Here is a 14,259-nt window from a genome sequence, read left to right on the forward strand (position 1 = left end):
TATGTATAATTATAGCTAAATAATAAATAGATGAAGTAACATCGGAGAATCTTCTAATCAAATTTTATCACTCATCTTAATCAAAATAATCAATGAAAATGTATTTTAAATAAGATATTTACAAAATAAGAACAAACCTACAATAATAAAGATTGAGTGGTAGGATGCAGCAGCCATTAGACCAGATTTAACAGAAATGGCTAGACGTGTTTTTGTTATGACGACAAAGTAAATTTGATAAATGAAACATTAGATTGTAGATATGTGAAAGAAACGAAAGAGGGAGGGAAGAAGATGAATATATGAAATGATAATGGAGAGATAAATAATTTAGATGTGAAAATAGATTCAATCACCTTTAATGTGAGGTGCAAAAAAGTATTAAAATATTAATTAACATGAACTATTGTTGGAAGATACATATAATTAACAGTATTAAAATATACAATGTATAAAAAAGGAAGATGCAATGTTAGAAGATACATATAATAACATGAACATGTTTTGGAGGAAAGTTTTGACTGAAAGATTACACATGTCATGAGAGACTTTTTTTTTAATTATAAATAGGTAATATATCATTATAGTTTCTTCTCTTTTCTTCTTACATGAAAGGTTCAGAACTCCAGCTAACTTCTGACATCTTATTATTCTCGTTTTTTTATTATTATATTCCTTACATTTTAAATCATTTTATTTTTTTATTAATTCTAGAAGACATATTATTGTATAACATGAGGAAAATAAATGACTTTTGAAATTCGAAATTTATTTGACGAAAATAGTCTCTTCTTTGGACAGTTGTAACAAATATATGATATATAGTTTAATCTTTTTATCAGCCTTTCAATTCATATATAGATAATAGACTTGTAAATATTTTAATAGAAAATCAAATTCATTTGTTGGGCAAATGAGAATAAAATTGTAGATTTTAATAAGAGATGTACACAGAGACATAAAACTAACCTGTAGAGATGCTTCAAGGAAGAGTCAAACTGCAAACAAAGAGATAAGAGGATAAGAACATAATAAGATGAAGAGATAAATAGATTAATAACAACAAACAAACAAATACAATATTGTAACTTAAGTGAACGTGTGTGTGTGTATATATATATATATAAATGGAGATCAAATACATATCATAGTTTTTGAGGATTTGGTCATTGTTAATGATGAAATCCTTCTAAATCCTTCTAAATCAGACAATAAGGAAGATGATTACTGGAAAACCAAATTTAAAAAAATAATGAAATCAATGAGAATATATTTACAAAATAAACAAAGCAATGAAATAATAAACAAAAAAATCAAAGAAAAATAAGAATATACATACAAAATAAACAAAAAAATTAATCAAAAGATCTGAAAATAAGAACATATCTAAAAAAGTAAAAACATATCTAAAAATAAAAAATTGAATGAAAAAAATAAACAAAACAATCAATGAAAAATGCACTTTAAACAACATATTTATACAATAAGAACAAATCTACAATGACTACACATGTTTTTGTGATAATGACAAAGTAAATTTGATGAGTGAAACATTGGACTGTAGATATAGGAGAGAAGAAGATGAAATATGAAATGAAAGGGGAAAATAAGAAGACGAAATATGAAACGAATGGGGTAAGAGAACAAGATATGAAATGATAATGGAGAGAGAAGTAATTCATATATGAAAATGGATTCAATCATCTTTAATGTGAGGTGCAATTTCTTCATAGAATTAAATAACAAATGTGTCCACCAATTATTAGTAGTGAAATATACAATATATAAAAAGGGAAGATGCAATGTTAGAATGTACATATAATTAGCATAAACATGTTTTGGAAGGAAAATTTTGATTGAGAGATTGACACATGTTATGAGAGATTTTTTTATATTATATAAGTAATAGATGTATTCAAATGATTGGACAATTAGATATGGATTCAAAACACAATGTGATGCATTTGAAGTTATTGGACTCAATTGTCATTAGGACATGTTTTGTTTTAGAAGTACGAGACTTGATTTTGTTCACACATGTCGCTATATATATATATATATATTATTCAACCATTTCTCATCTAACTTATTTTCTTTATAAAATTAATTTTAAACATGAGTGATAACAACATATTATATTTATCAAGAATTACTTCATTGATAATTTATGCCTCCCAAATTTTATTCTTTGTTATTCATCAAAATATGAAGAAAGCTTGAGATTAATAAGTTGGTATGAAATAATTTTCATTTGAAAATATAAAATCGCCATGGTTCTGATAAATATTTTTTTAATTGATTAAATAATAATTAATTATGTAAAAAGTAGTTTTATTATATAATCATTTATGAGACTCTTATTCCCTCCACTTTTGAGTTATATATTCATTAATGAGGCTGTTCAATGCGAAACATTCTCATTTCTAAAAAAAAGTAATAAAAAAATATTTTTGAACAATACGTAGTTAATAATGAATTTCTAATAATTATTAAAAAAAATTTAATAGTAAATAATTAATAGCGAATCTCTATTTTTGGTACATGAATCTCTAATCCAATAAATAAAAATGTTTTTGATATCAAATTCCAAACATGCATATCTTTTTAATAAAGACTTACTTTAATAGGAAGAGGATAACCAAAACTATTGTAATATCTTTATTTTCTTTCCTTTCTAATTAAGAAGTGCTCGCAACCATTTTTGGTACTTTTACCATCTCTTATAGTTTTGTTTGGTTTCCCACATGTATCTTTACACTAGAGGCAATATTGTCCGAGTCAGGAACATCCACAGGTGTATATGGGGCTAACTCTTCCAGCGGACATTTTTTTTTCATCCACAAAACTCGAACCCAAGACCTTACTTAAGGGGAATCAAGCATGTATCACTTAGGATTAGGAAAGATAATACAAAATACTATATTTATAATTTTCATATCCTCCTTTATTTTAACTACATTATATATTTTATAGAAAAATGATAAATACTCCTATAAAATTAACTTATAAATTATCCGGCAACATAAATAAGTATCATGTGTCAGAAGCATAATTTTAATGTATAATTTATAATATGTCATTTTCCATCCAGATAGATATATAAATTGACTTTGTAAGATGATATATCATTACTATGTATAATAGTCCTACCACAGATCACATTAAAATTGTAGTGTCTAAAGTCTTCAAGTCTTGTTACTTCTAACCAAAACAATCTTGTGTCCATTATATAAGTACCCAACGTTTGCCATCTGCATGACACTTGCAGGTGAAAGTAAAACATAGCAGAAGTTCAGTATCTACTCTTACTCCTTTAGCGCTCAAGCTAATGTCTTTGACACTGGCAACTACACTACATCGCTGCAAACCATCGATTCTAGTTCATTTGGCAAGTATCTTTTGGCCGGTCATTCTATCCGGTACCGGAGAGGATCTATATTATATATATATATGTATAACTTTTGTTGTTGTTTATTTTCAGTTTCACCACCAAAACCGCTCTTAATTGCCAACCCTGTTGAAGCTGGACTATTTCCAATTCTTCTGTTCCTCCATGGCTTCCTTCTTGAAAATTCATTTTACTCCCAGCTCATGCAACACATAGCCTCTCATGGTTTCATTGTTATTGCTCCTCAGGTTAGTATTTGGTATTGCAAGAACCATATTACTAGTGTTGTTTGCATCATGGTATTGTAAGCATCATCTTATTTTATTGCGGTTGCTTTTTAGTAAGGGTAACGAATGAATTAAATATTTTTATATCACAAACTTATAAGTTGGATAAAAAACTATCAACCAATCAAATATAGGATGAATCATATCTAAAGTGATTCAATTCATTCATCCAAAACTTAAATAGATAAATTTCAATTCATCTTTCAATATTTTTGATTTACTTTTAGAAAACTTAATTTGAAACCAAAATCATTATTTCAAGAAGCCTTTTTTAAGACACTTTTCCTGATAATCACCTTTTCCAAATAATCATTTTTACCCACCAATCTCCCAAAAAAATGAAGACTATTGATGTTTCACACCACCAATCTCCCAAAAAAGACATTCATGAAAACCAGCATAGACATCAGTATCGATCATATTATAATATATGTGCCATTGCAAGTACTAAAAAAATGTTGGGCCAGAAAATTGAAAGATCTGCATGGGTTTAGTCCTATAGTCAATGGATATTTCTTTGCTTTATCCTAATATGGTTACTGTCTTTAATCCTCATTGATCCAATTATTGAACAGCTTACCTCATATCACAAATCTCTTGTCTTAGTCAATATCTCAAATTATGTCTTGCATTAATAAAAATATGACATATTAATTAAAAACATTAAACATTTATTATTTTTCATATCATTAATACGAGACATAGTTTAAAACATGAGTTAAGATAACATATCTTTGTTTCTTCACTATGTCACGATTATTTATCAATTAGAGTTCAATTAAAAGTTTTTTATTGAAAAATAAAGTTTTAAATATTATATTTGAAATGGTATGATTTTTTTTTCTTCACATTTTTATTTTCTTTGTTCATGATGTATATAACTAACTCCACCTAATAAAATAAGTGTTTACTTGTTGCTTTACTTTTTTGTATATAGTTATTTCAAAATATTTTAGAAAAACAAAAATAAAGAATGTCATGTGTATTTTTGTTTCGATCTGAAACATTTAAATAATACGTGGTTCAATTTGATTTGGTTAATTTACATTAATACATTTAATATAATCCAAAAAAAATCATATGAAGTTTCGGTTCAGCTTTACAAATAAAAATAAGAAAAGTCTAACAATTTAATCTTGTATTTTATCGGATTTTTCAAATGTGAAGTACACCTTATTATATATGAGTTGACAACTCCATAATTTCATATAATGATTATTTGTGGTCATCCTTTTATCAACTGTTAGAATCCTTTTTGTTGTAACACAAAGGTTGAACTAAATCTTGTTTTTAATTGAACAGTTGTATAAGTTGCCAAAAACTGATGCAAGTGATGAGATTAAATCTACAGCTGCAATAACAAATTGGCTCTCAGAAGGACTCTCCAAATTACTTCCACAAAATGTAAAACCAGATTTAAGCAAGTTAGCACTTTCTGGCCATAGCCGTGGAGGCAAAACAGCTTTTGCTCTTGCTCTTAAAAAATTAAATACTAGCACCACTCTCAACTTTTCAGCCATAATAGGAGTAGACCCAGTTGATGGACTTGGAAAAGCAGTGCAAATTTCCCCACCAGTTCTCACATTTTCCCCTCATTCATTTAATTTCAACATGCCTGTATTGATTATAGGTTCTGGATTAGGTGAAGTTCAAAGGAACCCTTTGTTTCTGGCTTGTGCTCCAAAGGGTGTTAGCCATGAAGAGTTTTATAGTGAATGCAACAAACCTGCATGGCACTTTGTGGCTAAGGATTATGGCCACTTTGATATTCTAGATGATGTTACAAAGGGAATCTTAGGGAAAAGTACTTGTTGTTTATGCAAGAATGGAAACTCAAGGAAACCAATGAGATCGTTTGCTGGAGGAGTTATAGTTGCATTCTTGAAAGGTTACCTTAAAGGTGATAATAGTGACTTATTGGCTATAAGAGATAAGCGTCTAGTTGCACCAGTGGATCTTCAAATTGAATATTCTGTGTGAAGAGAATTGGATAATGATCAACTCATTCTTATTTCAAGTATCAGTACTTCGAGTTATATTACTTAATCTGCATATTGTTATTTCAACTCAATCCCTTGTTTAAGTTAATATTCTCCTATACTTGATCGATGTATTGATAGAGAATTGAAGTTATATTCAAGTATTAGTACTTTCCATACTAGTAAAATATTTTTATGATACCTCTTGAGACATTTAAACTACCATACATAATCATGTTAAGATAAAGAGAAAAAAGATAAAAAAACATAACCGATAGTTAAAGATTAAAAATGTGTATTGCATGTGTGGAGGATCATCTCCATGCAAATACTTCCACGTGTCATATAAATATTTTTAACCGTTCAAAATTTAATTATTTTTTAGTGAAATAAAATAAAAAAATATTCAACTCCCTTTTTCTTCGTAATTTAGTATTGGAGGATCCAATTCCAACCTGTATTAGATTACTGGGTTAACCAAGTGCTTCTTCTTACCAAATTATACCCATTACTTGTCACTAGTTTAACAGTTTTCATGAGTTTAAATATAAATCTAATTGGAGTTTGTAAAAAGTTCATGCGAGTGCTTTGTGTTGCCAAATTATACCCTTCATCACTAGTTCAACTTAGTTTTCATGAGAACTTTTTTTGGTACTATTTTTTTTCCATGAGTTATATTACAAATCTAATTGGAGTTTGTTACAAATTTCATGATTTGATTAAGTTTGTTAAAGATCATTGTGTCCCATCTTGATAAAACTGTCTTTTTTGGAATATGAAAAAGAAAGATGAATAATATCTCTAGTCACTTGCATTAGAATTTTCAGTGTTTATAAAGAGTAGAAAGAAAGCTATTTATAGTAAGAAAGAGAGGTTATTCTAACAAGAATAACTTCCTAAACCTAACTAACTATCTAAAAAGAAAATGAGCCTTAAAAATATAACAGAGCCCAACAACTAAAAATAAAAAGAAGGCACAAAAACTAAACATAGTTGTTTTCTTTCACTGTGTCTTCGGTGTTGGCTTGTAGCACCTTCATGTTTTAATGGTTGGTTTTCATTTCTAATAGCCCCCACAAGCTGGTATGTGAATATCCAACATACCCAACTTGGAAATAAGAGTCTTGAATAGAGCTGGAGATAAAGCCTTCGTAAATATATCAGTCAAATATGAAGTAGTGGGTATTGAAAGAAGATGCAATAAACCATATTGGGCCTTTTCTCTGACAGAATGGTAGTCAATTTCTATATGTTTTGTCCTTTCATGGAAGACGGGGTTGACAACTATGTGAAAGGCTGAGGTGAGGTATATGAAAATCATTGTGGAGGTAAGTGAGTCATTGAGCTTTACAAGTAGCTAGTGTCATAACTCTGTATTCTGCTTCAGTAGAAGATCTAGAAACCACTTATTGCTTCTTGTTTTTCCATGAAATCAGAGCATTCCCAATGTAAAAACAATAGCCCGAGATAGATCTCCTAGTGGTAGGGCAACCTCCTCAATCTGAGTCAATATATCCTTTGATATCAAAATTTGAACCTGCAGAAGAAAAGAAAATTCCCATGTTGATGGTTCATTTGAGATATCTTAAGATTATCTTGGCTCCATCTATGTGATCATTAGTAGGACAAGACACATATTAGCTAAAGTGACCAACAACAAAGTTGAGGTCAGGTCTAATATGAATCAAATAGAGTAACTTTCCCATTAGCCTTTTGTAAAGGCTAGGATCAGATACGGGGGGTTCTAGATTTGGAATGAACAAGTTTTCTTACATACTCTATTGGAGTGGAAAATGGTTTGAAAGCAAGCATTCATGTCTCCTCAAGAAGATCTATGGTGTATTTCCTATGATAAAGAAGAATCCCCCTGCCAGTTCTAGCTATTTCCATCCCCAAGAAATATTTTAGTTCACCAAGATCCTTGATGCTAAACTCAGTATTCAATAGATTCTTCATATGATTAATTTCTATCATGCTATTTTCAGACAAAATCAGGTCATCAACATAAATTAAAATGGATGTAAAACTAGAATGAGTAGATTTAATAAACAAAGAGTGCTTAACCATGGATTTTTTATAACCTAATTGGAGAAGAACATCAGTAAGCTTGGCATGCCACTGCTTGCTTGCTTGTTTGAGCCCATAAAGAGATTTTTCTAGTTTGCATATAAGATTAGGGTGAGGAATAATAAGTCCAGGGGCACCTTCATATAAACAAATTCCTTCAAGTCTCCATGGAGAAAGTCTATATTTACATCTAATTGATGAAGATATCAATTATTGATAGAGGCTATGGATAGAATGACCCTTATAGTAGTCATTTTGATTACTGGACTGAAAGTTTCCATGTAATGAATTCCCTTTGTCTGAGTGAAGCCCTTGGCAACCAGTCTTGACTTGTGTCTTTCAATGGATCCATCAGCTCTATACTTTATCTTGAAAATCCATCTGCATCCTATAGCTTTCTTGGTTCTCATCGTCATCCTATACTGGACTGAAAGTTTCCATGTAATGAATTCCCTTTGTCTGAGTGAAGCCCTTGGCAACCAGTCTTGACTTGTGTCTTTCAATGGATCCATCAGCTCTATACTTTATCTTGAAAATCCATCTGCATCCTATAGCTTTCTTGGTATCAGGAAGAGTAGTTATACTCCAAGTTTGATTTTCATTCAGTGTAGTGAGTTCCCTTTGAATGGCATATTTCCAACATTGACGCTTAATAGCTTTATTATAGTGGTAAGGCTCAACATGTGAAAAAAGACCAAGAGAAAAGCGTATATGAGTAGTGGACAATTTATGATAACAAAGATTTGAAGAAGGAAGATATCTTACCTATGAAGAATTGGGTGCAACTGAATGTGTAATCAAAGTGCAATTATAATCTTTAAGATATTGAGGCCTATGTCTAGATCTAAGAGATTGTCTTGGCATAAAGGGGTCAATGTGATCAGGAGCAGTGTCCCCAATTTTAAAAGGTTCACTAGGATCAGGAGCAGGGTTGTGCTCAAAAGCAGGGGCAGATGATGGAAGGTACAGGTGGGGGTAGCTGCCCCCTGGATTTTTTTAAAATTTGTTATAACCTTTTTCCCTACGAGAACATATATGTTGTCCTACAAAGTGTATCACTTCATGTATCATTTGTTGTATTTGGTCTAAAAAATACTTAAGTATTGTACTTTTTATTATAAAATGTAACATATATAGTGACATACTATTTGGAGTATAAATATTCTCTTTACCTACACTCAAATGACGTTTTTATGAAGAGACTATTGGGGCTCATATATTTTTTTAATTTGTAGCTTGATAAATAAATATAATGCAACTTGTGTAGTTCTTCTAAAAATTCTACATAATAGATCAAGTTCTCTTACATATTTAGATGATGTTGCTTATAATAATACGATTTCATTTGAGTTATAATGATTTATACTTGATGAAGGAGATTATGTATGTATTATAATGTATACCCTAAGGATCCTTATAAGTCATTTAATATTGATAATATATATATATATATATATTTCCAAAATTTCTATTCTATGAGTTTCAATGAGCAACGAAAATTAGTTTAAGATGTCAATGCCAATATTTTATTCTTGGTGTCGTTAGCCATTCAAGTTTAAAAATTTTCTACTATATGTTGTTAGTCATATATTGCATTATCAAGTTATTCATCTTATCTTATCTATTATGGTTCAACTACTACATAAATATCATTTTCAGCAATGAAGTCAACTAAAAAAATTACGTAGTAATATAGAAGATGAATTTCTTGTTGACGACAAAGTGATTTATATCGAAAAAGAAATAGTTGAAACTTTATCTCTAATCCAATCATATATGTTTCTTTATATTTTTTGTTATTCAATTAATTTTAATTCTAAAGTGTAACTAATATTGTTGCCCTCCTAAAATTTTAATCAAGATCTGCCACTGCTCAAAAGGAATATTAATATTATCAATAGGAATATATTGAGAGTCATCAACATTAACATCAGGTAGGATGATAGAGGGATCAACATTGTGAGGCTGAGGAATGACATCTTGAGTAGAAACAAGGTTCTCTATATCATAGGTGGGATTGCTATCATGATTCAATTCATTGTTGATGTCAAGGTGATTATTTTGAGCAGACTTAAAAGGAAAATTATGCTCATAGAATATGGTATTCCTATACAAGAAAATTTCATGATTGTTGATGTCCATTAGAACATAACCCTTGATACCATGTCTTAAACCTAAGAATATGCACTTTCTGGACCTGTGATCAAGTTTCTTTCTATTTGAGGTCAGAGTGCTAGCATAACATAGGCAACCAAAATATCTAAGATTGTATATATCAGGTAACTTACCATTTAGAATGTCATAAGGGCACTTATTGGACAATACAATGCTAGGCTACATATTAATGAAATGCATAGCATGAGCCATGGCAAAATTCCAGAAACAATGAGGAATTTTGGATTGAAAAATAAGGGATCTAGCAACACCAAGGATATGTTGGTGTTTTCTTTCTACAACCTCATTTTGTTGGGGTGTCTCAACACAACTAGTTTGGTGTTGAATTCCTTGCTCACCTTAGAAACTAGACACTGAGAATTTTTTCCCATTGTCACTTCTTATGCATTTAATTCTCAATGCAAAGTGAGTATGAATAAGAGAGACAAAGAATTAACATTGTTCTTGAATTGATTCCTATGTATGTTAGGTGTAGGAAAAATCATCGCAAAATCCTTCATAGCATAGAGACCACTTCTTACTTCAGCAATACCAATTATCTTCAAATATTGGAGATCCTGAATTTGACAAGAATTTTTTGTAGAAATTCAATTGACTAGGTATGTTGTTTATAAGTTTTGAAATGGAAATTAAATTGTAATGAAATGAGGGGATATATAAAACATCTGTCAAATGTAAATAATTAGAGAACATAACACTCCCTGATATTGTAGTGGATATTTGACTGCCATTAGGCAGTGTGACAAAAATAGGGGCAATCTGCTTGTAGGTTTGTAAATCAGAAAGGGTATGACACACATGGTCAGTAACACATGTGTCAAGTAACCAATCATTAGATTTAGTGAAATAATTCAACAAGTATGTGTTACCTTTATTGTTGGAATCAACAAGATGACTGGTAATTTGATTGGCATTATGAGCAATTCTGGAATTGGTTGTTACTACATAATGGACAAGATGGTTTGGTGTTGCTGAGGGGTGATATTGACTCCAGGTTCTGGTTCACTAGAAAGCTTGTCAATATTTTGTTCTTTATCTTCATTTTGATGATTCATATCATAAGGTTTTTCTTCAATGCTTGTAATATTGTTGACATTGAAGTTCTTGAAGTGCCTAGGGGGAAACCATGTTTCTTGAAGCATTGGTCAATAGTATGACTTGATCTACGGAAGAATGTGCAGGTCTTGAATCCACTTCCATTTGAGGTTCTAATATGTCCTCTTCCTATTTTATTTTGAGGGCCTCTACCCCTGCCCCTACCTCTATTACTTCAAAAGTTTCCTCCAATTAAAATGCCATAATTTGTAGATTGGTTATCCACACTACTCATTAGGACCCTAGACTCACTATAATCGGAATTCAAGTGCCTTTCTTTTTGTATCAACAAAGAGAAGGTCTTGTTGATAGTAGGTAATGGGTCCATAAGCATTATTTGTGATCTTACCCCTTCATACTGGTCATCCAGTCCATTAAGGAAGTATATTACATAGTCATGCTTATTTATGCAAGAGCATGAGGGAATTGGCCTGAAGCTTTTGTCAAGTTCCTGCCAAAATCCCTTTATGTGTGTGTAGTATGCATATATGCTCATATTACCTTGCTTGAATGTGTACATTTCCCAAAACACCTCTGATATTCTAAATATGTCTCATTGATAGTATTTTTCACGCAAGTCTTCCCATATTTCTAATGTCATGTCCATCGACAAATGATTTGAACAATTGAGCTTTCAATGGAGTGGGTTAACCAAGAAACAACAAGAGTGTTGCACTGTCCCACGTAGGAAATGATAGATCATTGGTTGGGGGCTTCAGGAGAGATCCATTAATGAATTAGAGTTTAATTTTGTAATTTATGGACATTGACATAACACGAGACCAAGCGTGGTAGTTCTTACCAATAAGGAGGGCAAAGACAATAGTAGTTCCAGGGTTCTCATTTGGAGGTATGAAGAAAAGGGATTTTGGATCTTGAATCGGATTAATTGCTTGAACAATTCGATTTTCCATTAAAGTAAAAAAGGGAGGAGAAAGAGAGGGTATTCAGATTGAAGAACCTTACTTTATAGATTGACGAAGATGATGGTGCTCAAGGCGCAACGGAGAATAATGAAAACAAAGGGTATTCAGAGTGTAAGCTTTGATGCCATGTTAAAGATCATTGTGTCCCATCTTGATAAAACTGACTTTCTTGGAATATGTGAAAGAAAGATGAATAATACCTCTAGTCATTTACATTAGAATTTTCAGTGTGTTTACAATGAGTATAAAGAAAGCTATTTATAGTAAGAAGGAGAGGTTATTCTAACAAGAATAACTTCCTGAACCTAACTAACTATCTAAAAAGAAAATGGGCCTTAAAAACATAACAAAGTCCAACATTTAAAAATAAAAGGAAGAAGGCACAAAAACTAAACATAGTTGTTTTCTTTCACTGTGTCTTCGGTGTTGGCTTGCACCTTCATGTTTTAATGGTTGGTTTTCGTTTCTAATAAAGTTTTCATTAGTTTACCCATATCTTAAAAAAAACTGAGTGTTACTTTGAAAAAAATAAAATCCAATGGGTTATTAAAGCTTATCACGAGGAGAAATTGTGTGAAAATATTTTAGGTTGTGTGAAAACCAAAACGATAGCTACTTGATTGCTTCTAGAATACACATGAAGTAAAACTAAAAATAATATCATTTATTGTTAGTGAAAAATTTAACAGTTTTATATGGTTTTTGTTCAAATGACCAATATATTAGTCATTCTATAGGAACATGGCTAGATCATGTAAAAAAAGACACAATTGCATTCTTGATGTAATATTAGTGATGAGTTATAGTGGCAATCACGGAAGGCTCTAGGGAAACCATAATCGTCTACCTTGATGTGGTTTGACATAGTGGCAAATATGTTGCATAAAACAATAATGAGTCTGCTTGGTTTGGGTTGATGTTAATGGGTTGAGATAGAAAGTTATATATATGCTTTATGTAAACCCAGTGTGATAACCATAACATAAATCATTATTCTGTAATCCATATTATTTATTAGTCAATGCTCCCTCGGATGTAATCACAATTGACTAAAATTCATTAATAGATCTCTGTGTTATCTTTCTTCATTTTGTCTTTACTTATTTAGATCTCTTGTTCCCAAAAATTGGTATTAGATGGATCTTAACCTATGTTTCAAATTTGAGGCAAGTAAGTTTGATAGAATTGACAATTTCGAATTGTGACAAAGGTTGACTTAAAGATATGTTGGCTTAACAAGAAATATTGAAGGCACTTTAAAGGAATTTGAAATCATTGAAGAATGAATATGGATGTAATTTTTATTGATTGATTGAATATGGAATACACAACCTGTATTTATATTAGCTTACTTGGGTCTTAAGAAACCCTTCTAATAACAGAAAAATAATCCTAACAACTAAAAAAAACTTAATTAATTCCTAATTAAACAAATGCTAAAATAAAGTGCTCTACTGCAATCCCATCTTTCTAGAAGCACCACCAAAATATCCCAAGCCAAACAAAACTCATGCGCCCATGTTGGATTTGGTGCGCCAAGATGCGCTGGATTTGGTGTGCCAAGATACAGTCAGATGATGCACCAAGATGCCTTTTCTGATGTACCAAGTCTCGGTTAGATTGATTGGCCTGATGTGCCAAGTCTTGGTCTGATTTGTTGGCCTGATGCATGAAGGCTTGTCAAATGATGCATCATGGCTGATGCGCTTGATGCACTTTCTCGGTCATGGCCAAATATCTGGCACGGACAGAACTTGATATTTCACTCGTTCATGGCCTACTTCCTGGCACAACCAGATTGAATAATTGGCACAGTCACAAGGCCCAGATACCTTGACCACGACCCAATTCCTGGCTTGGTTAGACTATAATTTTGGCTTGGTGCATATGATGATACTTCAGTACACTTTATGATACAAAACCAACAAACATGGTTCAACTGGATTGGAAATATTTTAAGGAGAAACTTGTGAGAACCATATGTCTCTATCTACAAGATGAGGTCATGTATCATGTCATGAACTTGATGTCTACGACAAAAGTTGGCAAATATTAGCTAAAAATTTCATGTCCAAGTCTCTAAAAATTAAGCTATATTTCAAATAGAGTCTCAACATCCTGAATATGCATGCGTGCTTTGATTTGCAACAACATGTCAACACTTAAAATCAAATAGATAATGACCTTCAAAAACTTCATGTTAAGATGAATGACAAATACAAGGGAAAAATCATGTCATGTTCTTTGCAAAATTCTTACGTGCACTTGGTAAAAACCCTCACATACAATAAAGATTCAATTAAAATGGATGGGATCACGACTGTACTTACTTTACATGGTCA

The 14,259-nt window shown here is 31.2% G+C and overlaps 1 protein-coding gene across 1 annotated transcript; it reads left to right on the forward strand.

Moving 5' to 3' along the window:
- Window positions 1-3,285: 3,285 nt before the first annotated feature.
- On the forward strand, window positions 3,286-5,699 carry LOC109339525 (chlorophyllase-2, chloroplastic-like; the record flags this gene model as incomplete). The annotated part of the gene is made up of 3 exons (XM_019576981.1): window positions 3,286-3,406; window positions 3,482-3,636; window positions 4,978-5,699. Coding segments are annotated over 3 exons (954 nt in total), but the record flags the coding sequence as incomplete, so codon positions are not given.
- Between the last annotated feature and the right edge of the window lie 8,560 nt (window positions 5,700-14,259).

The sequence above is a fragment of the Lupinus angustifolius genome, unplaced genomic scaffold (assembly GCF_001865875.1).
Source record: "Lupinus angustifolius cultivar Tanjil unplaced genomic scaffold, LupAngTanjil_v1.0 Scaffold_79_69, whole genome shotgun sequence".
NCBI classification, from domain to species: domain Eukaryota; kingdom Viridiplantae; phylum Streptophyta; class Magnoliopsida; order Fabales; family Fabaceae; genus Lupinus; species Lupinus angustifolius.